Raw genomic sequence first — 26,271 nt, forward strand, 5'->3', positions numbered from 1 at the left:
TGAAGCATTTGCCTTGGTTAAATCGCTAGTAAAAGTCCTTTCAATGACACTTACTACGCGATGAGTACGAGTTAATAACTTAAATGGATGAGTGATTAGGTATGTTGTCGAAAATGCTAGCTTTGTAGGTCGCCACGACGATTTACGTTAGTTACGTAAAATATTTCCTTTGGCCGACCCCCAGCCGGGCACACTTCGCTGCTTGAAAGTTGTAAGACACTGCTACACGACGGACACACGCTCAACCCCGTGCCCACCCATCGTCCGCATATGGCTCTCCGGCATTACTGGCATATTGGTAGGTCGACCTATTTATGAAGCTATTTGAAAGGGTACCTCTCTACTGGTTCAGAAGCTAATTCACCGTTGTTCGTAAATTCAAATCATAATGCCCATCCTTCCAATAAACAGTTGCCGATTCCAAAAAAAAAAATTATTTATTTGTAAGTTTCAATGTATCTCTCACGTGAGTTACTATGCGTCATTTGAATGTTAGCTGTTATGATTTTTATGAAGAATGTTATTAAAGGAAAGCGAACGCTACAGATGCCGAACAACAATTGACCTAATATTTACACCGACAAAAACGCGACAGCCATTTTCTAATAACAATAATAAGTCCATTGACATCTCCACTGATGCTCCTTGCACGGATTTCAGTCAGAAGTTCGAATGGGACACGTTGATGCCAATCGGAGAAGATGATTGCTTCCAGATGTATATAAGATATTCTTCCCTCGATGTATACAAGCTTGGGTTGTTAAAGAAAAAACTTTGCGTATGTATTTTTTAGGTATTTCATTTATTGGCATCAGGCCTACACGCTTAAGGCCAAGCTAGGTCACTTGTTGTGCCGTTATACTTATGTCCCAAAAACTAATTTAACACTACAAGCATGAAGGCACTAAACACGCTCTTTAGAGACCTTGTAAAGGAACGCGTATAACTGAAATTCTCTATTACCAACTCTGCACCGTTGCACAGATCGCCAATACGTTGCTTTCAAATATCATGTGACGAGCAGACGACTCGTGAAAGAAGCACTTTGTTTACTCTAGTATTTGCAGACGGTTAACCCTAGCTAGTTGCACAGAAGGAATGAAGGGAAAGGCATGACAAACGCGGATTTATTCGTTACGGATAAAAATGTAACGTGTTACACATCATGTTACATTTACTGACTGCACACATCTCCATTAATGATCCAGACTGACACAAAATCTGTATCGTTTTTCACTCAGAGATCGTAGTTTGGTAATTGCATTAAGTATATTCATGGTAAAGCTAGAAACTTAATGCAATAGGGTAATTTGATGCACTTATCGAAGCGGATGAAGAAGAGAGCGATGATGTTGTAAATGGACAGACTTCCTTACAGGAGAATCTCCACTCTGACAAAAATACACACAGAGTTGATGTCGTTTACAGATTTTGTGTCGATCTTTTCACATGTATAGGATATAAAAGTTAGGCTTCAAGGTATCTTATTCAATTTTCCACTTTCGATGTATTGACAATGCATATACAAGGGTATTACTAAAGCTTTGTAGCAGAGTGGACCTTTACATCGGACAGGTGCAAATCAGGATTTTTGTTATCGTTTTGCGCCTGCTTCATCTCTGCCTTCTTGATAAATCGGAATAATCTTGCTTCTACCTGCATCGTTGGAGCCTCGACCATCATATGAAGGATGTATGCAAGCGCGACAGATATGACATAGTTTCCGATAGCTGTGCGTAACTGTTTCAAATAAAATGAAAGTTATTTTCATTTAAATATTGTTTATCCAATCTATGACAAATATGCGGATGGTCGACATATCAATACTAGCCGTACAGCGGGAGAAGCGTCCTTACAGCGCGTAGAGGAACCGTGGACGTTGACTATTTATAAACGGTAATAAATCATCGTTCACATACGTACCATTTTAGAGTGTTCTATCTGAACATAAACAGTATTTATTCCCATGTAGTAGGTCAGTAATGGGACGTGGATCAGGTATGTTGAGAAGGAAAGCCGGCCAAGGACAACGAATAGGCGTAATGACAAAGTACGTGACAGCCATTCTGCAAAGGTAAAGTAGAAAAAATCAAGTACTTTTATAGCTGATACCTAATAACTTCACTATAGTGTTGTCAGCTGTGTATAGCCAGAAAAAAATTGAGCATGTCAGAAATCACCATACGGATAATCAACGTAAAAGAAATGAAAAAGAAAGTAACTTACCGCGAAGCAAACCAATTAAAAGGGGACATTAAGTTGAAAAATGAGCAAGAAGCAACGAAGCCGTGTCATAAAACACCAAACTGTTTCAAACGTAAACTTAAGCTGCTAGAAACGTTTCGAACTTCAATGCCACCCCGAGCGGAAAATCTCCTTTTATCTTAATATATTCTATAAGGATAGATATCCTTGTATGCTGATTTGTTTCGCCAAATATGTACATTAATTATCAAAAGCTTCCAACCAATACATAGGCAGGTAACAAGTTTTGACGGAGGGCGTACTTTTCGAATAAGTAATTACTACACATGGGCGTCTCATGAAAATCAATCAACTGGCCAGACAAACGGCAAAAATAAAAAAAAAATGATAGGGAAATAAGCTGATGAAAGCTTTGGCTCGCTCATTCTGCAGCTGGACGAGGAAAGCAAACCGTTTGACCAATTGTAGTGTCGAGCATTTCGGACGATATAGCTAATCGCTCAGTGATCTCAGATTGCCAAAGTATGATGCATTGACTTGCGTAAAATGTTCAGTAAACAAAGGGAGTAGAAAAGAGCAGCTGAAGCTTCCAAAGCTAGAGAAAGCCAAGCCTCGAGATTCTCCCATTCTCTAATAGATAGAACGTATCGTATAAGTTTGAAAAAACCTTTGTCTCACTGCTTGCTAATAATTGTACAGTACTTTGTTCCTATTCTGACAACTTCTATGACCATAGATTTTTTGTTTATCCAATCTATGACAAATATGCGGATGGTCGACATATCAATACTAGCCATATAGCGGGAGAAGCGTCCTTACAGCGCGTTTTTGTTTTTCAACTGCCAAACCCAAAGTGCCCAGTTTGCCCAGAGTTCGTGAGTGACTGACCACCTTGTCGAATGTGCTCGTTCCGCTGGTGAACACACTCGGTTAGTTTCGCCACGTATCTTTAGGATAGTGAAACTTGAACGAATTTTTATCGACTTTTCTATTTTTTTCTCTCTGTCCATTTGTCTCGTTTGTCACAGTAGAGAAATAATACAAGTATATCTAATAGCCGGCTGGTTCTTGCCGCCATCCCTGCATATGTATATATATACATTATGTCATGTTAAGTAAGCTTAGGTGCCGGATGAATGCTTTAGGCACGTTTTAAAAACGAGATTCCTGGATTTCGTGGCCTGTCTGATATGCTATGATAATTCTAAGGCGAAGAATTTGCTTCTTCGAAAGAGGTTTTTTTATTTACAATCAGTTATAATTTGTCTCGATTATCGAGATGTATTTATTTGAAAAACTCTGTCGAACAGACAGGTTTTTTCAAATAGATGAGTACTAAACCATGAGTACTAAACATCAGCTATTTCAACAGGCACAATAACTTAAATGGGCGTCTATTGGGTGGGCATGGACGCAATAATACAACTGGCAAAAGTTTCCATAACAGTTAATGAGAACTGTATTAGGCTTAAATACTCACTCTAATCGTATAACAAACGTCAAAGAACACTTGACAGTTGACAACGTATCCCGAATATATGAAAAATGAAAGGGTTTCTATATATATATAATGATAATAGTTCCTATCTCTCAGTGCAAAATACGATACTTACGCATTCTGTTAGTTCCCATGAGGAAGAAAAGCCAACTAACAGCCACCGACCAAACGATTCGATGGAAGCCGGCGTAGAACAGTTCAATGTAACGCGGTACCGGAATATAGTAGTAAAACGGTAGAGTAGCTAGTATCATGGTGACCATGACTACAAAACAGAGAACTGCCGAAACGCACTGCACAGTCTGAAATAAGCCGCGCATAATAATTGCAGCAATGGTATATTACTAATTATCTTACTGCCTTCATTGCTACCCTTATTAGTAGTTTTTTTTTTTACTTAACTTAGACATCTTCCGAGTACTCCGCCAATACTCTTCCCCTTTCGCTTTCACGCTGACATATACGTAGCGTTCCGGTGTAGAAATTCATTTTAGAACTATATATTTTGCTAATGAACGAGTTCCATTTGTAACGTTCTCACCTTAGAAATGTACATATCGTAGGCTTTCACATACACGAATCCTGCTAGTAGGCCTATAACACACGCGTTGAAGTGGGTAAAAGCCTTGACATACATCAGGTACAAGAATCTTGACAATTGGCTGTAACAACGTAAAGTAAATTTATCTTGCAGCAATATTCCTCTTGTCGATATTAGCACACTGAAGCGTATAAGGGTAACGAATAAAGGCACACGTAGGATTTAATTGTACAGCATTCCTAACGGCTATATCTAAACGATACACATCAGTCCTGCAACGGTCAGTAAATGCCGTCGCAGGTTGCCTGCAAAGGCAAAGGCCAAGCACAGTAATCACTAACTAACCTAATTCAACAATGGAAAGTGATCACACTCCAATTTTTATAATAGATGCAACATTATATAAACCTTACGACTGCTATTAATAACATCACATACTTTTCGTACGAATATTGTTATGAATACAGAATAGCTTAATATGGCGAGCCAACGCACCCTTTGCGATAACAATATAGATAAATATGGGTTCTGCAAATACTAACGCCCAATTTTCGTTAATGATGGGGGCTGCTTGAAGTTTGTTCCGGTGCGATGTATCGATTATCCAGATGCAGCTATAGAGGGCGCATAAAACTAGAATGGTAATCGCCAATTTTGGCCGTCTGTAAATGCAGGAGAGTACGTAAAATCAACACACTGGTTAATCAATATAATAAGTTTGTTTGTTCCAGTTGATTCGGCAACGTCAGTAGTAAATGTAAAGTAAGATCGAAGCTATGTTCGATAAATCTCGTTTAATAACTGCTCGAATACATAAACGCTAGTGTTTATAAGCAGAACTCGAACTACCAGGTTTAACCTAGTGTGATTTGTAGGACAATACTTCGGCTCGTCAAACTATGACAATAAGTTACCTGGGCATCATCAAAGCGAAGACGAGTGCTACGCTAAAGATTTGCATGTCCACTGACATGAACCAGTAATGATACCAACACTGAAAAACAACAATATATAACAGCATAGTAAGTATAAGGTTCTATTAGTTAAATAAAATAAAGGTGCTATTAATTAAAGGGTGCCATGTTTGCACAACGACACTCAGGTCAATCGTCTGACAGGTGTTCGCACCATCTTCTATTTAAGATAGCTGTCATTACGTCAGCTAGTAGTCTACCCATCAGGCTGATCGAAGTAACGAATCTGTGTGTTCCGACGGCAAGCAGCGTGTCGGAATTTCGAGATCAACCTGGACCTGAACGCGTAATCCAACCAGCACAAGTAATTCTTGTGCTGCTTGAATGACGTGTTTGGGGGGCTTTAACTAGGGCCCAACTGGAACCCTCGCAATGTTCAGCATCGGTCGTATAGGGTTCTAGCAGGCTCTTGCCTGGGGTTAGGACTCGAGTTACTTGAGACGGCAGAAACAACTTGTCTCAGTGGCGAATGCTGTAATTTTTTACGCAGCTTCGGTCTGAGCAAACGGTATGTAATGAAATAGGTTGTCCAGAGAAGGACCAATAAACGCGCGCTCTTCGGATAAATAGAGCATTTCAAATCGCCTCGACATCCGTTCTCATTGTCGTGAATACACTCATACGGTCAAAAGTCAGAATCAAAAAAACGGGAATAAATGTATAAGGACTAGACGCTCACCCGCGGAAAAGGAGAACATTCTCGAGAAATTAAAGGAGGATTGGAGGTTGGTACTGGAAACCCTTAAAGGAGTGAGCTGCTACCTGATACAGGTCTTTACAGGCCACAAATGTTTCCAAGTGTATCTGCATAGAATAGGATGGGCATCAGAAAGAAAGCACAAACGAACGGTTAAGATCCCACACTACTATGGCGAATATTCATATGTGAAGCCCAGTGCCCCTAAGCGAGATTTCTATATTAACCTTGAAAAAAATGTATAAATAAAGCTAACGGACTGCTCTGAATGCCAAAAGGTATAGCAACTTTTGGGTTAACTCGAAGTCTTGCATCCCCCCCTAATACAGGACAACTATTATAATTATTATTGATCCTGGGTTTGAGTAGCTGCCGCACTTAACTTTCATGATAGTTAACATCATTACGCATGCACAATACTTTTTCTGTAAATGTTTTCTATATGAATGTCGAAGTTATATAGTCCTACTCGCCGTCGTCTAAGAATGTGCGTCTATAGGCTACTCGCCAAAATAAATCAATAAATGCAACCTGCTGTCTTAAGCTTCCCAATAGCCTCATGGACCGTCGGCACAGCGATCGAAAGCGTGCGACCTGGTCACTTCATGAAAATTCAGGTGTAATCGTCATGACCCAGTTACCTCCTATATTGAGCAAAAAATGTCCAAGGTGGCTTTAGCCCGCTGCTTTCCTTTCTAAGATCTATTTATTTCAGGTCCGTATGATTTCATGCTCTAAAAGGGCAACCTATCCCACTGTTGATTTAGTTCGAGAAGCCATAGATAGAAAAACTTCATATGAAAAACCCATTTGTAGTTTTATGGCTGTCTAGAGGCTGCCACGACGTTGGGGCGAGTGTGCAAAGATAACGAAGAGTACCCCTAGAGTATAATAGACGATCGTCGTTCTAGCCCAGCCAGTTTAAAACCTAGTAAATTTTAAATTGCGCCTGATTTCCTTGTAATAGCCTAATATATCATTCGATCACATCCGCTAGCTTACGATTTAATAGACTAATTAATCCCAAAGTACTCCAATTTATCCAAATTATCTACTATCGTGTTCTTATCATTGTGTAACTTTACTCCATGCCCCTGTATTAACTACCTTGCGCTTTCAAGCCACCGTTATGAAATCGTGCATGCATTATTCTCTGAAGGCTTTTTCAGGTTGAAACCGAACTAAACCTTCAAACGCCATTTAACCTAGACAGTTCGAGCTAAATGTTACGTAGCATTTAATGTTTCACTGATTCTCAACCGATGTCCAGAAAGGTTCCTTGCTGTCCTAGTTGAAGTTAAAGTTTATAACGAACTTTTTTTCCCATTTTTAACATAGAGGCGATGTTTTCCAGATCACACAACACTTAATTTTCGGTTGAGGAAACTTGACTTTGAACATTAATTGATGCTATTTAGATGCGTGTACCTGTTTAGCATAACAATCTTGATCTAACTAGATTAGCCTGGCCCTCACATCTATCACGGATATTCGAATATGGATTAGAGCGAGCAATGAAGGAATCGATAGACATTTATTGCTTTCCTAATTTCTAGTGCTCGATTGCTTCACTCACCATATTTTCGAGTGTGGCAAAGTTATTTGCGAGCGCGAAAATCCTCCACCAGTTGGTGTCGCAGGCTTCTGTGTAAACTCGGAATGCGCCGTCAGCTGTAGGCCCATTTACCCAGGCCCGCATTATGTAACCGAAGAGTATCACGGCCGCTGATGGAACAGTCAAGCGGACGTATCGGCGAACCATAAACACCACATAGATGAACACAGCCGGAATAGAAGGACCCTTGTATGATATTAGGCCACGTGTAAATAGAAAACCGCTGAAATGTCAGAATGCAGCCATATCTAACACTTGAATCAGACATTTACTTTACGGTTTACAAAAAAGAACGCTCGCAGATAAGGTAAGTATGATTAATGCGAACAAGATAAAATTTTCAATTATTACGCAACTGCTATTATTACTGATTATAGTATTAATATGTGCGTGCCCCGAAAGGGCACAGTAAAATGTAGGGATACTCTAAATTGACTAAAATAGCAAGATCCCTAAGGTCATTATGTCCTTGTATGTAAATAATTCAAACAACAACGTAATGTTAAACGTTTTGACGTTAATCATCGGATAGGCCAAAGGTTTTTTCACCTGATGCAAAAGAAGGTCGTTACTCCCAAGAATGCCCCAGTGATGACGAATTGAGCAAATACCGACTTCATAGCATCGTACGCCTCCTTGAGTGTATCTGGCAACAGTTTAGAAGACTATATGTTATGATGGCATTGCCAACTTCTTATTCAGGCTGCTTGCAAAATGTTACTTTGTTAAGTGTTCGAGGATATTTTTTAATAAGTTACTATCAAGTCAATGGCCGGGTATAGTGTGTGTGCGCGCGTATATAGTTCAACACACAACAAAAGGCAACAAGAAGCAGGATTAAGATGTAGCCGAAGGGCCCGCCAAGCCGAGACGTCGTTCGCGTTGATCTTTGTTGCATTTTTCATGGCTGTATATCGTCGGGTAACTGTAGAGGTTGTATTAAAGGCCAGTAATTTATCCGCTAATCTATTTGGAACGTTCGTGCATCTTTTGTACGCTGTGTGAGCCTTGTCTTTACCTAGCTCCATACTGAAGGCATACACGTGAAAATCAGCTCAGGTAACTGCATGCAAGAGTTGGCTTTTACTAACTAGAAAGGAGCCTAGAAATGATTGAATTTTCTGGAGAGGAGGTCTACAATGTTCACTGACACATGGTCATTATATCTGACGCTCGTCGACTGGGTCATGCATTTGGCTAATAGGTGTTACTTTAAAACGGCCAATGCAATCTGTTTTTTGTTTTCAGGATTGTTTTACTCAGTGCACACGGCCAAAAATTTTTCGCTTATCATTCACCATTACATAGTTCGACGGTCATGATACGTCCATGGTTTTGGTATCAGGATCAATGTACATCAGTGAATTTGCGTACATGATAAATAGTAGCAAGTGGTCCTAATATTACTTTTCTGTCTGGGGAAAGCAAGTATCGGTTGCTTAGTGCAGATAGAGCTCGCGCGGATGCGAAAACTCCGACGGTGGGAAAAGGCTGCATTCACCTCATTAGCCGAGGTCTTATCTTATATATTGTTTCGTTGATGGTTGAGCGTCTCAAACGCCGATTTGAAGTTGAAGTTAAAAAAACATCAAGTGGTACTGAATGCTTGGAAAATAGTATCCAACCATTTTGATACCCAAAGGCAGGATAGGTTTCGTAACTTCTCATTCCCGTTTTTTGTTCAGGGTTTTACATATCTTTGGTGATCTGACCGGTAATTCACTGTAATATTATAGAATTTATGGATCCTTTTAGCGGAATGCGAAATTCTCGCAGAAACAACGTTCTGAGAGCGTTGAGTCATCGACAGCAAGGTAATCACTGCTGAGTCCGTATTATCTAGGCTTGCTCTCTTCGACCTTTAGTGACCTTTCTGTTATTTCGATGATGTACAGAAACCAGCGCGGTTATGGCCTGATATTCTCTAGATAGTAAGGGTCATTGTGTTACGAAGCGCGTTTACACTTAATAATATATGCAGTTAGACAATATAAACTAAATTAAAAATTTTTCATCTGTCACGGTACAGAGAAGTCTGTTCCCTCCAGAACAAGACAGCTAATTTGCCATAGTAAAAAATTTTCGTTTGCGCAATTTGAGCAAAAGTGAGCTGTTACGTACTTTCTAGGTGAACTTCATTTAGATTTTTTTGCCCGAAATCGACGGTTTACGTTTTTGCCAATTTTCAAGCAGCTTATGAGAAATCCGAGGAAGATTTTTGTGAGGTAAAGGGTGGCTTTCGTAATTTTTAAAAGTTCCTTTTTGGTAGAATATTATTGAAATTTCATGGGCTTAAAAATCAATCAAAATAATTGAAAAAATAATTTTTAATACACCTGAATCTTTGACACAAAGACTAACGGTCGTTTCGGGGCGGGTGGGGGGGGGGGAGGGAATATTAACTATCAATTAAGCTGTTTAGGTAAGGTCAAACAGTTGATTTTTTTTTAGATATCTGACACTTTCTTGTACCGCTTGGACTTCTTGGCCGTTTTAAAGCCCTGCACCGTTGGGATATTTGGGTTGCTATTAACTCGTTGAAATGTTTTACGGGTAGCGTAATTGAGTGACACCTTCATGAGTTTACACCTACCAACATCGCTTGACGCGCGGTTACTATTAAAAAGCTATGTGCAAATTAAAGAAAAACTACGTTGAAAATAACTACGTCAACCTAAAGGTGTAAACGTGGCAAATTGTAATTAAATTAACTTGAACTTAAGGAAATTGCCAGGAATAACATTTGTAATAATATATGTATCACATTTCGTTGAGATATCTGTTTTTGAATACAGTCATAGAACTTAGGTATGAGCAAGATAATAATGTGTGTGCGTTAAAATTTCATCGAAATTTGTCGAGTAACTTCAAATGTTCTTGAGTCGGCACTATCGTAGTGGAAGATAACACTTTATTTCGATCGATCTTTTTCGATGTTTTTCTAGTTGTTGACAGCAGAGGTTCGAATCAACTGTTCTGCCAGATGGCAGCAACTCATAACGCACGATTCTTTTCCAGTCCCATCAGTCTCTTGGCACACTTTCATTGGCATTAGTCTGGGTTTTTGTGAAGCATATTTGTGTGGAGCAATGAAAATGTGGAGCATGTTATTATTGTATGAGATCTATTTTTAATTTCTCAATTTTTAATCAGCTATGATAAATCGCTTTAAAATAGTTCCATTTCATTGTTAAAGCTTCGTAGATGAAAATACCATCGAGTGAATTATTTTGTGTTAATTCGTGTGCCACCTAAACATGGAACTTGTCTTTGTAGTCAACTTTCTTTGAACCATTCGGTAGTCCCTTAATAACTTCATGCCCTGTCACCTATCGCTTTGGCTCAATAATTCTGTCAGCTTTTATTGTAATTGGTCAGCCCCTACAAGAAGTGTCCTTCACAACGAAACTTTCAGAACAAAAAGACTTTAGCGTTCCTCTTTGGGCTAATCAGTGAACTGAAATACACATCACATTTTACTAGTCTTCTCTAAGACGCGCTATCTCAATTCCGAATAGAGCCATTGCAGCAACGGTAGCAGATCTACTACTCCAAATTTCAGCTTTCAAATGACGCCGACCCGTTTGGACCCATATTACCTGAAATGAGTGACTTTAAAGCCATCTAGCCTAGGAAAAGGATAATACATTTTTGACAGCCCAATATATATATAAAACGGCAGAGTACGTCAAAAATCAAATAGATGTTATTGAAGTATACAAGCCTTAATCGTAAGCCTCAATCCTCGGGCAGCGACCGTCCCAACTTTCCTCCGTTCAAGATTGCTCGTATCGAGCAGGTCCCGTATGCTGACAGCTATCCGACAGCGTACTGAGGCCTGACATGACAGAGTCCGCTGTCTGCCGCTACGCAACACTTATCTAGGTTTGCTCTAGCTCTGCCAACCGCTTACCTAAATGTAGATTATGCCTATTATATTTTGCCTGTTTGTGATTATTTTGAGACAACGTACATATCGTATAAGCGTCTACCATGAAATACGTATGACCGAGGACTATCCAAAACGACAGCAATGCCTTAACTCCATTAAGAAATGCCAGCGCTTGATTTTTTTCAGTCGTTGCTGCAAACAGATGTTTGTTATTCGAGATCAACGAAAACACACAGCTGAAGTCACCTGCAAAATGTGAACAGACATAAGAACGGCACCTGGCGTTGACAAATATATGAGATTTAAATATAATTTAATTCTATTTCATACAAAGTAGAGACAGAGATTAGTACTCTGTAGTTAGACTGTTCAAAAGGCGTAACAACCAATCATTCACAATAGAACATTCTCACATATACAGAAAAAAGACGGACGATTTTAAAACAGTTTCTCGAGCTAGTTTCAACTGATCAGTAAGTTCCTGCTGAGTTCGGATATAGGCGTAACTTGCGTGTTTCGGTCTCTAATATTGTTCATCCTTATAGGAGAAGTGTTCATGTCACACATCATTATCTAGAGAAAATTTCTCTTTTCTTTATAAAATCTACCTATCGTGGGTATTTCAAATGTTTTTTTTTTTAAATTTCAAACTACAGCGGTTAAACTTTACCCCGAGTTGATTGAATCAATTCTGTTAGCTGAGCAGTATTCACTCGCATTTGAAAAGTAAATAGACGATTGTACCTCAAGTAGTGAGGGGTCACTCTGGAACCTAATCTTCAAATTTTAAACAATCTTTTCAGTCATGGGTGTAGCACAAATATCTGTGGCTATTTAGACAGCTTTTAGATCTAGGCGAATTAGAGCAGATGTCAAAGCTGCACCTTTTTCGCTAGGCGCATCCATTGTTGGAGCCTGAACTCAACGAAAAATTTCATCTTCACCGCAAATACTTCGTTGAAGATCTATAAAAAGCTTATGAAGAACACTGACAGGCACTTTTGCCTCTTGAAAAGGCCAAAAAGAAAGAATACTGCCGTTACAGCCTGGCATGTTCAGTATGAATCTGCGGCTGGAGTGAACAAGATTTGTACCTAACAGAGAACCTTACCTGATTTACCCCATTGTAGATGCTCAGCGGTAGTTGAAAGTGCAACTAAAATGACCAAGCAACCAAATGTGCATCTAAAATGAGAAAAAAGAAAAGAAAAAAAAAGACACAAAAATTTAAATCCGCTTCCTGTCCTTTCGACAATTCCTTCAGTTAAATCGCTCCTACTTCTTTTAACTCTAACATAGACTAATCGTACTACTACTATTCATAAAAATAATCGCAAAGAGGCCCTATCGATACCAATACCAGTGATTGCCTTTAAGTGGACTGATACAGACGTTAAGTATGTAGGCTAAAAAATGGCCAATTTGTTAACTACGCATTTAACTGTTCCGTGTAACGGAACCGTCACAATATAATTGGATCATGCATAGATAGAACGCTGTGCGGTCTTCATCGTTATTCTCAATGACCGGGTGCTATCTGGGTTGGTTCGCAAGCCCTGTTGCTAGCTGTTTTTATATGTCGGTAGTAACGAGACAAACATAGCCACATAGAATGTCGGCGTGCGTTCGCTTTCATCGGCCAGAGTTCGGCATCCGCTCACTTCACTCTCATATTCATATTTGTTTGCCACTGAAACAAAATAAGATCAAGGTTGAATCACCATTAGTTACAGGCAATTGATATCCAGTTATCAGAGTTGAATTAAAATGAATTCAAGTACTGTGATTTATAACAGTGCTTTTCTTCTAGCGGACACAGACGCCATTTGTGACGGTCGATTGTCGCAGTTTTCTTTCTTTTCATAATTTTTACTCACCGTGAGAGATTAAGGCATTTAACTCTTCAGTTTCACACGTCGACGGAACACAAACTCCAAAGCGGATCCTCACCCGCAAATAGCTTGAATCGACAATTGAGGGCAGCATTGCACTTGGCTGTAAACCCGAAGAATATAAGTAAAAATAAATTTTTCGACATACAAATAAATCAATATGAGCTCCCGCTATAACAAAGGTTGCTATGAATTCGTTTGTCTAATGGTCTGTCGGTAGCTATTGGTCACTACATGATGAGACCATGTTGAAAACTCAGCTCACTAGATCTTATACATTAAAGAAGATCTATTGAATCAAAAATAGCAAAACAACTATTAGGCTGCAGTGAAGCAGACGCCAGATACGAAGAAGTTATTATATTTGAATATACGAATAAACGCAGCCTAACTAACGCGTCAGAACGCGATGATTACCTCGCCACAGCCAGTGACCAATTTGGACGACCGCCGATGGCAAGTTAGCAGAGCTCATGCTCCATCAGTGAAAAGCAATAGTAATAACATTCTATCAATGGGTATCTACGTCTTCTTTGTTTAAAAATGTCAGTCGATTCATCTCTGTATTAGTAAATACAACTGAATAAAATAGAATACCTAATACTCTACGAAAAAAAGTATCGCTGCCATTAAAGCGAAGGCATCTACGCAAGGCAGGCATAGTCTAATGGGTCCGCAATCAGCTATTGATCATCGCTTATGCGACCGTGTTGTAGTACCATAACTGTTAAATATAAACAGATTACAAGATATTTATTATAAATAATTCTTTTTTTTTTTTTTTTTTTTACAATTTACACAAACTGCGCTGTACGGGTGTTCAATTATTCGTCCCTGTACATCTTCCATTCGCACAATTTATAAATAAGACGATCTTTTTTTCGAACGTAATCTCACTGAAAGCGATAAGATGTTATTGTTTACATCCCTCTCTCCCTCTACATACATGTGCTGTTCAGATTCGAATAATTGACTAGTGCGATTCGAAAATAGTCTACGTTCACATCTTATCGTACATTGGTATTACGTCCAGTACTATCCTCTATCCTATCTTTATTGAGCTCGATGTAGGAGTGGAGCACGTGAAATCTGTCATGGTCGTTAGATGCGAAGAAGCATGCGGAGAGACGCGGACCTCCAATGCGTAGCAGATTAGAACACAGCTTTATGTTTATCTAGTTTTCGTTACAATTTAATACATATTGTCATTATATATAGAGCCGCGATGCAATAACTTGTCATTTTTTGAACAAATAATTTCGTGAAAAGTTTAACAGTGAAATGTGCATTTATATACGCAGCTGTCAGATGCGTCTCAACTACGATTACAGATGTGAATGTCCTATTTCGTCCCGAGCCTTTTCATCCAGTTAAACGGAAGCAGCATAAGTGGTAGCTGATTTTCAATTCGATAGTAATTTTTCCTGCTACGTTCGCAATGTTCATAAAATAAGCTGCTTCCTCCTATAAAACGTATGCTAGATCTAACAGGAAAACAGGCGAACACCTTCGGCAGATAACGTACGGTAAAGTGGACTTGGCATCGTTTCGATAACGTGTGACGTTAACTGGAAAATACGCACCGTAATGTTTCGAGATTGAACCAGTCATACGTTAATTGATCATGTTAGCGAAATCATATCATAGCAATAAAAAGAATGCTAATTATTACCTACGCCTAGTAGTTTGGGTACCGACTGTCACACAATGTAAAATAGTTAGAAAAAAATGTATTGTTCTATCGGTCGATTCGAATTGTATATACGTAACGATGCGTGTTACGTAGTGGAAGCTGAATCTTGAAACGGTATCATTTGTATTAAACACATAATAATACGAATAATTTTCAAATACATTTTCAAGTTTTAGATCTGAATGTCAGTGGCACCTATCATACCTAGTCCACTTCCCTATTGATACTGTTCTCTGATATTAAATTGTTAACTAAAAACCATTTTACAATGACAGTTTTCACATCGTATCTATTAGGTAATACACAGTCTATGTCCTTCGTCTGTCTGTAGAGCTGGCAAAATTTTCTTTCTTGAATTCGAGCCTTCGTGGCAATAACGTACACTCGCGTGGGTGAAAAATGTATTTATAAAAAAGCCAAATGCTAGTTAAATTGTCTGCTCGTTCAATATAGTTTTTTTTTTTTTTTTTTCGGTATTACCTTTTGACGCTATGTATATCAGCTATGCAACCATATAGGATTATGGAACACCAGTTACGTAAAAATTATAAACATAGTACTGCTATCATACAGCTCCACAACGGGCGGAGCCATGGGCCACTAATAATTTCGCAGCAACAAGTCAGTCATGCAGCGAAACTAGAGGCACACTAGTGCTTTTCTTTCCAGCAAAAAATCGTGGTTGTGACCGAAGAAGCCGATGCCGTATAATCATTTACTACCAAGTTAGACATGTCAGAGGCTCTGATTATAGGCCTACAAAAAGTTCTGCCGCACGATGTGATGCCAGCTTCTGAATGGGCGGGGCACGAAACATTCAGGAATTGACTTTCATTCGAGAAAAGAGCGGGAAGATTTAACAACAACGTGCGCACCACTTCTTCAAAAGCAACTTGGGCGCGCAGAAGCCCGTGTCACTATCGTTATAAAGTTTCTTATGTATAAATATAAATAAACGTAGTAGGTCCGAGTAATCATTCATAACAAACTATAATCGGTAATAATCCTTATCCGAAATGTCGTGCATCTCTCTGCAATATTGCTCTGTTCAAACGGTGCAGTAATGCCGAAAATATCGTCACTTCAAAAGTAACCTTGTGTGCTATATCATTGACAACAATGACATATAGCATAAGTAAAAAACGACGATACCTTAATTTAGCTCGAGCCATTAAGCCGTGTGGTGGTTTGCTACATTCAACTATTTAAATTTCCTTATAAAATATATTATTACGACGTCAATGTGCAATGTATAGCGATGACACCGTGCTCATGCCTCAGCACTCCGTCGATATTATGCCCCTAGATCGCCGTCTACAGGAAGGACTCTTTATTCGTTATTACTTAATTATCTTCATTGGTTTTTTGAACAATTCCTTCTTGAACAACTCTCTGCGTCCATGTAAAGGCGATACAAAAATCAGTGGAAAAGGGACAGCAACAGCAGAAAAAAGAACAGAAAATCAATAAGACCGGCGAGGTAGGCGCACAAGACGTGCCGCCTTGAAGGAAATTCTAGACTCGACTGTGAATTCGAAATTAATTACTTGTTTGTACAACCTGTTATGACGTACCACGCGCTACCAGATGCTGTTAGGTAGTTAGCTAGCTAGCACTTCTTCGAAAAATGTTGTCGTCTGTTTTTTAACGACATCGACAGTTGCGTGTTTCCTCATCATTTAGCTTCTTCATCAGTCCCTTTCAGACCACGTAATAGGTTATTGGTTTAGCGGCTTTTGATAGCCAGCCAAATCATCAGTGAAACAGACCAGAGTAAAAGTACGATAGGCTCGAAAGAGGTGCTTTAATCGTTCATTATTAACGCTTATAAGTGTTCCGTAGGAAAACTGGACGGCAGCAAATATAGTAATGCTCAAAAAAGGACATCTTCTTTGTGGATAGCAGAATCTATGTTGGCTGTTTTTTAACAGCGGCCCCGACCAATCGAAGGGCAAAAGATCTGATGAGGAAACGACTTATTTTCAAAAATATGTGTGCCCACCAAAACGGATCTAAAACGAGACAGCGTCATGTAAATGGCAGTAGAATAGAGAAAATCAATCAGCATGGTTACGATGGTCGAACCTAGACTAGTTATGTAGTTCCATTTGTGCTCTATCTAGCACACAAGCTTGTAACCTGTTACTTTTTAAACTTGTTTACTGAGTATAGATTACTTCGGGGCAGCACAATTCCCGTATCTCTTTAAGTACAGATAATTCTAGGTGTCGCTGCCTCGGCCATGGCTACGTTTTATCCTTGAATGACTGTTAAGAAGTGAACGCAATATTCTTAGTTATGTGTTATCCGTAACCCCTTAATAAATTAAATGCACGGCAAAGAATTATAAGTATGTTTAGTAAAGTCAAAGCAAAGTCTGTTTCAGTATTCCATGTTTAAGCTAATTGCGATTCAGATATATAATATACAAATATGTTATTATGATTGTCGCCTACATTTGCAATTAATAAGAACTCACTTCATAACGTGGGCTTCTGACTCCGGAACTGGTCCTGCCTACTAATTTAAAATCCTTAAAACTAAAATAACTTTAAGGCGTGCTTGAAGTAGTTGCATCTTGTACTTAATAAACTACAAAAGCATGCAAGGAAAATATGTGCCTACGAAGATGCTTTTTCAAGAGTCCATTGTTTGAAATAATTGATTTTTTTCAAATAAGGTCGATTCATGTGTAAAAGGTAACAGACTCTGTTGAAATCTGCACGCCGGCTTGAGTGCATTTAAAAGGTTTTTAATTAAGAACGTAATTTGCGCGCCATCAATTGTAACATTACAGGCAATAAAGAATAATTTAAATGGGGAAAGGGAGATGTGGTCCCCAAGGCACTGCTGAATGGCCAAGTCTACATTGGAAGCACAAATAATAATAATAATAAAGCAAATTTCAGATACAGATAATAATAATGATTGTCAAATGGGAGAAGTAAAAGCGTACTTACATGCACATCGCCATTTTCCTTGATTATGTTCCATGCCCAATTTAATGGACCTGAAGGACTGGTGAAATAGAGCGAACAGAATTTGCCTGTGAAGATAGGTTTTGTAGTCGATTCATCCACGGGGCCTTTGGAGGAGACACACATACCGTAATGTCCAAGCGCACCCGTGGTAAAGTACAGCGCAGCCGACGGGATCCCAGCGTTACTCGTAAGAACTGTGAATGGGAATACAGTATCAGATCAAAGTACCTCTGCCATGCAGTTGCCATGACAGGATACTATTCAAACGCGTCTAGAGATTGAATGCCACAGTAAGTAAATGCGTCATACGAAACTTAGCTTTTTTACCTTTATCGTTCCCTCAACGTATCACAACGTCATAAATCGACTCCAATGTTTCTTTTAAAACTTTCATGGGTTGTTTTTTTTTTACTTTACTGAAAATGGGCATTCATCAGGACATGAGCAAATTAACCAAATCGAGATGATTAACTCGAGCTCAACCTGAAATGACGCAAATCGAGCAGACGGATGGCCAGTTTTTTCGCAAATACAGTATAACATACCGCTGCAAAAAAAAAATGATAAAAATGCATCTAAATCATAAGAGATGCTTGTCCCCTTGCTACATAGATGGTTACCTCCAAATGCTTGCTCCAATAATAGCATACTTAATAAAGACGTGTGGACCATTTCGGTCATCCAAGCCCGAGAAGAGGTCTACTGAATTTGTGTAATAATTGGGTGAGTAAAGTATTCTTATATTAGTACAACAAAAGTTCACCTTATGGCTGTCCGAAGATAGTTTGGCATTTGCTCTGCTATAACTAAACCAAACAGGAATCATGTGTCTGTTGGATTCGATAATAATTTTCGTTGGCTAATGAATAACGTTATATTTCGAATTACAGACAAATTCAGAGGGTTTGTCCACAATGACGATACGTGTATATATATACGAAATGACAGTCGCCATTTTGTTTGGTTTAGGGATGGGTTGTAATATGTCATTCACGCCTTTCGCCGTACGATTATTTGGGAATCTATGGAATGAAGACAATAGATTCGTGAGCCTTCCATTGAAACGCCGCTATATTTTGAATACAATTGGTTAAATAGGCTAGAGTGATGATTGGTTCAGCTTCTTCCTAGTGGATAAGGAAACCTGAACAAAGACTAGTCTTCAGTGAACTCTTTCGGTAACAGCTGTAACCGATGTTACGTTTCACGTCTGATAGAAATTCAGCAACACCTTTATACTTTATACCGGGTGAATATTGGATTTAAACGACAGCAAAGCGTATGTAGGGGTACAGATGAAGTACAACAAAGAACTACTCTGACAAGCGTTTGAATCACGCAGGTTCGCCGATATTTTCCATGGAATCATGTTTTAGACGCTTAGAAATGGTTTATTAATATGTGCGTGGTTGTAAGTTAATATGCCAGTCGAACTAGACTTACATTTGAGGGCCCAAGCTTCTCGGTTGCGTATGCCGTTCAGTAACTTGAGCATAGCTCCTGCGCAGCTGGCGCTAGTCTCTGTGTCAACGATCGCATCTTGGGCTAGCGGCAACAGTTTTCGTATCATGAACTTTTGTACATCCAGTATTTCTTTCTCTAAGTCACTGAAGTCTCCGGAAGCATTGTTTGCACACATTAAGCCAATAAGCAAGGACCACACTACATGATGGCGACGAACCTTCGTCATGCTCGTCGATGTTTCGTCTGCACCTTTTCTAATAACCTATATGAGAATGAAACAAGCAACAAAAGCAAATACTATCTAAATTTGCAATAGAAAATAGCGAAGCCTTCGATAGGCCAAAGTTATCCCTTATCAGTATCAGCTATTCTGAATTAAAATTTTTCAGGTTCATCAGTCACTTGACATAAGTCACCGGCAAATTCGCTTATATTCTGCCTGCTAAACTTGTTAATTTGTAGGGAAAAATTTCCTGTGACGTACGGAAAGAGTGCGTACGATAGTAAACATCTAATAACATGGGCTGCCCTTACCTCCTGCCCCTCGATCATTTTATGCTGGTCGGATAAGCGAAAGCGAGTCGACAGGATCCCGCTCGAATGGTTCTTTAATTATAGCGGATGGATTCGCGCTCGTCTCGCAAAATAACATGGTCGATCATTTGCATAGCTAGGCGCCCATGTTGGTTAGAAAGGAAATAGTTAACTACATGCTTATCATTTTAATTCGCTACACGTTGTACAAGTCGGTGATATGACAATGTAGAAATTATTTAGAACTTGGCAACAGTACACTGAAGTAAGGCGAGAACCAGGGATGCCTATGAAACATCCCTGTAGCTGCTGGCAGAATTAGCTCACAGTTAAAACACGAAGGTTGCCTCATGTATAAGTAGCATGATATTATAGATAGACAGTACAAACTAGCCATAGCAGCCGGTCGAAGATAAATCTGCTAATATCATCAGCTGGCTGTGACTAGTGCAGTCATTACTTTTGCACTTTTTCCAGTTTAAAACTTAATCATAAAAGTAGACCTGAAAAAGCCTTCTCTATGTTTCATTGATTTGGAAATTTCTAAAGGTCTATCGTGTGGTCGACGTGTCGCATATGCGGAACAACGGTCGCGAGCCGCCGCGGACCTTTGAGCTCGTACTGATATTTTTTCTTTTTAATGATGTGTTTGTCGATGAGCAGAAGCATGGGAGCTTTGCAAAACTGGCGACACCCAAGAGTCGCAATCTGGAAAGGTATACGCCATATGGAAGGTCGGAAACTTTGGTAGAGGTCTAAGTGTATCATAAATTGCTCCGTTCGTCACTGTTACATGCAACTGACAGCGAATGTCCAAGAGAGAATCTAGAAGCATCCCTTGAGATGACCACCAAGTTAATTATATATTATTAGGTCGTCGGGAAGGTACTGACCGTTTTTCGAGTTAGATTGCTTTAAAATTACGTATCTCAGGTAATATCAATTGTGTCAGGTTAAAGATGCGCCATGTAAATGCTAGGGTTTGATAGTAGTCGATATGCTTACATTACTAGAACGCTTCCAAAATAAAATGCTCCGAAGGTAAGCTTATTTTTAATTTTTATGATGATGGAGGTGCAAAGCCTGCCCAGAGCCATAAAAAAATTTGTGCCATTCACAGTGCAGACGTGCAACGGAAAGAAATGGCACGAGCACGGTTCTGTAATCCTCGTTTCAGAAATTTCGATGTGAATATGTTCCTCGTAGTGACTCGTAGCTCTACGCAACAAAATAGAGCCATTGCAAAAACGGCTGACCACGGAAGATAAAAAATCGATCGCATACGATAGTGTGAGAAGGATCTTCGCCAAAGCGAGTAGAAGTCCCATAACCTTTGGCAAAGTTCGAACTGACACCAAACAAGATGATGCTATATTCCTAGTAGGAGTGAAAAGGAACCTTGAGTGGCTATATGGGTTGCGGCTACCATTTCGAATAACTACTAACTTAGCTTTCCATTGTCAGCAATTGACGTATTTACAGAAAGCTATTGAAATAAATCGACCAGAGTCACTGAGAAAGCGCGTCGTCTTCCGCAATGACCAGATACATGTTTAGTGATCCGGCATAAATTAAGAGGATATCAATGTGTAATTATAATGCATCTGACTTATAACCCAGATCCTGCTCCGTCAAACCGTCATCGGTTTCGATCACTGCAGAAGTCCTTTAATTTAATCCGAATGGGGTATGAAAGTCACTGATCATAATTTTTCGGCCAAAAGCCACATAATAATAGTACAGTATTTAAAAACGGCAGAAGGTTATAGATCGAAAGGGTGGATATTTAATTTAGTAATATTATTTAACAGTATAGGAAATTTATATTTGTCATCGATTTTGGCTTAAAACGGTTAATAGCTTTTCGGCAGTCCACACAGTCTGTGTGTAGCGATCATAAATCACCCTATATGGCCTCAGCCAGATAGCACAATAGCCTTAAATTCTTTCCGGCTCGTTGAGAAAACTTTCATTAAATTGAGGCAAGTGACCCTTGCAGAAATTTATGTATCGTTGAGACGGTAAAACAAGCTTTGGGTAGTAGCCTGTCCAGCATTGAGAGGCCAATCAGACACTATTACAATGAGTCCTTCCAATCTATCAATTTAGATAATTTTACAAATATATTGTCAATTCAATGGCAAATCGTAGCATAAGGTGGTGCTCCTAAAGAACTCTGTTCGAACGTGTCTAGCGCGATTGACATTTTACCATGTGCTGGGTATACTCTAATGTGTCGACAATAGACCAAACATGAGGTGGAGGTAGCTGTCTCCATGTGACAGAAGACTTGAGAATCTTCGGTTAACGTCACATCTCGACAATCGACAGCAGTAGCGTTACTTTTCAGCATAAAGATTAAATTCAAGTTAAGATGTCGGTACATATACCACTATGAATTTTTATGATTAATTCACTTTCAGACTTTATTTATATCTATAATTGGTATAAATTAGATGTAATCTATGTATGTCTTTTTTATTGCAAACCATTTACTCGTTTCCATCTCTGTTCTCTGTGTTAACTCAACACGCATCTCATAATGAAAACTAGCACAATCGATTTTTTTTCCGCTATACAATTTGCCGTATCTTACACAATCTTCGAGCGGAATAGGGCAAGTTCTTACATCGAGATGATTGGCTTTTCCACGTTTCTACTACATCTCTTTTGAATCTGAGTGCCATTGCTATCAGGAGCCTTCTTTTTTTATCGCAGTTTTATACGACAGTGTAAAAACTACCGTTCCAGTTTAGCAATAACGTATTTTCATTTGTCTGTATCATCATACATATCGCATTGTATTGTATATTGCCAATGGCGACTAGTCAATCGTGGCCCTTTCCGTGCAGATTCAGCTATTACTTATAGAGCTACCACATTTATCGCAGGTTTAAGCATTGCACATTTTCAGACTGAAGCTTAAAAACCCCAAGACAACATGTGAAACAGTTTCTTACGAGAAAACTCCATTATAGATAGGTAAAAAGACGTTAGGGAAACTGATCGATACATAGGTTGAACTATGCGTATAAGGGACATAAATATAGATTTTGTAAAATGATTAAGTAAAGCGTATGGTCAATATGGAAGGGTGAAAATTTTACGATTTACGAATAATACATTTGGTTTAGTTAAATTTAGCTACCTTGGGCTATTACCTAGCTGTATGTGTATGCCTGCTTGATAATAATAGTAGCAGGGTAATAAATATGGCTGCTGATTATACCACATGGGTAGTAGGCTCTGTGAATATAAGCCGCTTGTCCTACTCCCGATATGAGCCCGATTGCTGTAAGAGATTAATCAGTAGGACGCACAAATCAGATAAAAACTACGATGGAGGCAAGCCAGAATGATTCGGGGCGGCAGGTCCGCGGGTGTATGGACGACGAATAGATTCAGCTCTTTGATGAAGAAATATGGAGCATCAGTGAACAAGTTCTGGACAGAAAGCGGAAAGCAAGGACTCTCCTCTGGATTGTACAGACATTCGTTTTTTATTCTCCATATGTGCTTCCTAGTCTTTCCATACGTAGATATATAGAAGTCAGTGCTGCATTTAATGCGACCTAGCTATGAGTACCTGTGACGAACAATGCCACAACCGCGATGGCGGATTCTGCATCATAGAAAACGGATATCCACAACAGAGTCCGCTCTTGCGGCCTTATTAGAAAGAAGGGTTTGCAATATCGGACCATCGGTAAGCAGGACGCATGCTCCTTGAAAAGCTGTGTCCTCACGATTAGTCGGACAAAGCATATAAACGTCCGCTATATCCAAACAAAAGCCTCTTTTCGTGATGTGGACTCTGTGGCGAACAGTACTCTTGGCTGCAGCGTGCGCCTTGATGATCTTGCAATCTTTAGGCGCTCAAGCGGTCAGATTTGATGATTTGGCAACTCAGCGGAGGTCCGAAGACCAAAGGGAATCTAGTGCTCAAATAAGCTCCGATGTGCTTCCGATCAGCGCGACCGCAATCAACCGAGTGAGTTGATTTACGATGCTTTGATAACTACTATACAATCACATAGCGCAAATTATGTTTGAATGAACTTAGAAGTAAAGCTGACCGATCAATAAATCCGTTATGTATTAGGTTTTGGCCGTTATCCACCCTAGACTTAAAATGTCTGATATCTCCCGGTTATGGAGTCTCTGAAGCACTAGTACCAAAGGCAAGAAGTGCTCGCAGTGCCTCATAGACAAGCAACCTTTATGTCTTCTATGTTGAAGGTGACTATTTGCACCATATCCAACAGGTGATATAGGCAATGTGCAGCTAATACTCAGCTAGTTGGTTTGACGGCTGTAACTGGCATAACGAGGGCGCTTAGGTAGTTTTCCGAACTCATGATATAATAAAAAGCTGGACATTATCGTGTTATACCGTTTGCTTGCTGACTCTAAAAATTAGGTGTGTCTAAAAAAAGTGGGCGAGCACCTACCCGCTATCGCTAACCTATAGGTAAATCAGAATCAGGTTTTATTCAGAGTATGGTGTTTACAACTTATCCAGACTCTGATACTTCAGTTGAGACTGTAATAAGATTTTGATTCCTTGATCGTTTTTTACGAGCCACATGTAACTCATATTTTTCGTTCTACAGGCCAAAAATCTTCTTCAGCTTTTAGCGTCGGAATCAAATGTTACCCCGTGGCGCAGTACTTCTTGGGGGTTTTCGCTTCCACCTTCGCCAGCTGTGATGGCGCGTCTTGTCTCTACGTCTGAAGACGGACTTCGCATGATGGCGCGGCGATCGGGTCGTTTTCTGCGGGGTGTGAAAGCCAGCGGCGATGACGTTACCAGCGGGGATATTATCGACGTCGGCGGAGATACCAAAGTCGCCATTGGATCAAGTACGAATAAACCAATATTGTTCTAAGCGTGTTATAAACATAAAATCGTATGTGCTTCTTTATCAGAATCATGTCATGCGGTTCTTGCAAATCAGGTCCGAAGGCTTTGATCGTACATTGTGAATGCTTACTATGAGTCCAAATCAATGCAACACTGTATAGGTTTTAGGCTTAGTAAACTGATAAATAGTGAGTCTCTTTACCCTAATATTCGTCTTTTCGCCAGGAAGGTGAAACGACAATGTGCTAATTAATGCTAGATACCGTGAAGTTTTTAAGTCTGCTTAATTAAGTCTTTTTTTTTTTACGTACGATACTACCATCAAGCATTGTATTAATTTTGATAGCTATTGACATCATTACTTAGTATATAACGCCTGAAATTTTCTTTATTCGACGCCAATATTAGTAACACCGAGCATTGCTCATCTAACCCAAGCACAAAGTTTCTCTAAAATGGATACAAACACACTACCCTAAAAATAGACGTGCGAGTTCATGTGAAAAAGATTCTTATAAACCTTTTATTGTATAATATTTCGTGTGGCCTATTTCAGAAGGATGCTTCTTCAAAGTATGTTCGTTCGGGACGCACAATCTTCAGAAGTGATCCTTTTCTACTTGCTTGAAAAATCGGCTATATATTTCGGAATTTCTTCTGGTGCCGCGACAGCGCGAGCGGCTTGCTGCTCTTCCCGAGTCAACTGCCGTTGGCCAAAACCAACTTTTAACGAGATCAGATCTCACACTTATTCAACCTTCAACTCGTTCTGACATGCTTTCTGGGGATTTCACCCGTCACTCCGAAAAGATACTCGTGTACCTCGTCTCCCAATAAATATATTTCTCCTAGCAACAAAATATGCCGTGCTCTTTTTTACTCGTCGTTATATAATTGTAATCTGAGGCTAGGTTAGCGAGTACAGTAAGTTTTAGTCCATTGCGTTGAGGGGGGTACGGATCAGAACAAGGAAAACATGAAGCGAATTTCGCAGACAAAAGAAAACTGCCGTATGACATGCCATTGACATTATGGTAAAAATACCAGTTTTTGAGAATCTAATTTGTATAGGTTCATCAAAAACTAGAAATGAGTTGAATACTCATTTCGGAGCTTTTTATTACACGAGAAGCAGCAATTTTCGAGATATACTATGAACTATAACACGGATCCCACTCCCTTAGAGAAACTCTTTCTAAAACCCCAAAACTAACTGGACTCGAACAACGCCTATATTCATGGTCAGTAATATTATTTATTTTTATATATGCCTATTCATATATTGGCAATATTCTCTTTCCGTTTCTAAGCTTGTATAATAACTAATGTGGTGTTGCAACGAGAAGTAATCCCGTTGCGGATCTTTTAGCTGCTCATACTTTATTTGAAATTACTTAATTTTAGGCTTCCTTTTTCTTTCC

The 26,271-nt window shown here is 39.3% G+C and overlaps 2 protein-coding genes across 4 annotated transcripts; one reads left to right on the forward strand and one right to left on the reverse strand.

Annotated features, from left to right (window-relative positions):
• Positions 1 to 779: 779 nt before the first annotated feature.
• Positions 780 to 19,863, reverse strand: LOC111245318 (nose resistant to fluoxetine protein 6-like). Of its 2 annotated transcripts, XM_022793525.2 has the most exons (14): positions 19,432 to 19,863; positions 17,968 to 18,182; positions 13,300 to 13,417; positions 13,022 to 13,112; positions 12,534 to 12,607; positions 11,504 to 11,668; positions 8,080 to 8,176; positions 7,492 to 7,753; positions 5,159 to 5,238; positions 4,787 to 4,906; positions 4,245 to 4,365; positions 3,819 to 4,005; positions 1,924 to 2,066; positions 780 to 1,740 (listed from the first exon to the last, which is right to left on the reverse strand). In XM_022793525.2, the coding sequence occupies exons 1-14, from the start codon at positions 19,676 to 19,678 to the stop codon at positions 1,537 to 1,539; spliced, it is 2,124 nt and encodes a 707-aa protein (XP_022649260.1). In that variant the 5' UTR covers positions 19,679 to 19,863; the 3' UTR covers positions 780 to 1,536. The 2 variants fall into 2 exon arrangements, with proteins under 2 accessions (XP_022649260.1, XP_086837661.1); XM_086981535.1 differs by lacking the exons at positions 17,968 to 18,182; positions 19,432 to 19,863 and adding an exon at positions 14,106 to 14,286.
• LOC111245319 (uncharacterized) lies at positions 14,566 to 25,710 on the forward strand. Of its 2 annotated transcripts, XM_086981538.1 has the most exons (4): positions 14,566 to 14,706; positions 23,859 to 23,977; positions 24,600 to 24,849; positions 25,407 to 25,710. In XM_086981538.1, the coding sequence occupies exons 1-4, from the start codon at positions 14,652 to 14,654 to the stop codon at positions 25,457 to 25,459; spliced, it is 477 nt and encodes a 158-aa protein (XP_086837664.1). In that variant the 5' UTR covers positions 14,566 to 14,651; the 3' UTR covers positions 25,460 to 25,710. The 2 variants fall into 2 exon arrangements, with proteins under 2 accessions (XP_086837664.1, XP_022649261.1); XM_022793526.2 differs by lacking the exon at positions 14,566 to 14,706 and having other exon boundaries at positions 19,937 to 23,977.
• Positions 25,711 to 26,271: the final 561 nt, after the last annotated feature.

Source organism: Varroa destructor, unplaced genomic scaffold, assembly GCF_002443255.2.
Source record: "Varroa destructor unplaced genomic scaffold, Vdes_3.0 BEIS01000002.1, whole genome shotgun sequence".
In the NCBI taxonomy this organism is placed as follows: domain Eukaryota; kingdom Metazoa; phylum Arthropoda; class Arachnida; order Mesostigmata; family Varroidae; genus Varroa; species Varroa destructor.

Excerpts from the sequence above, each read along its gene's own strand:
- LOC111245318 (XM_022793525.2), bottom strand. The coding sequence starts at position 19,678 with ATGACGAAGGTTCGTCGCCATCATGTAGTGTGGTCCTTGCTTATTGGC. Across the intron at positions 13,418-17,967 it reads AGGAAAATGGCGATGTGCAT|CCAAGTGCAATGCTGCCCTC; the intron begins GTAAGTACGCTT and ends TCGGGTTTACAG. Across the intron at positions 4,907-5,158 it reads TTCGCTTTGATGATGCCCAG|ACGGCCAAAATTGGCGATTA; the intron begins GTAACTTATTGT and ends CTGCATTTACAG.
- LOC111245319 (XM_022793526.2), top strand. The coding sequence starts at position 23,792 with ATGTGGACTCTGTGGCGAACAGTACTCTTGGCTGCAGCGTGCGCCTTG. Across the intron at positions 23,978-24,599 it reads GCGCGACCGCAATCAACCGA|GCCAAAAATCTTCTTCAGCT; the intron begins GTGAGTTGATTT and ends TTCGTTCTACAG. Across the intron at positions 24,850-25,406 it reads CAAAGTCGCCATTGGATCAA|AAGGATGCTTCTTCAAAGTA; the intron begins GTACGAATAAAC and ends GGCCTATTTCAG.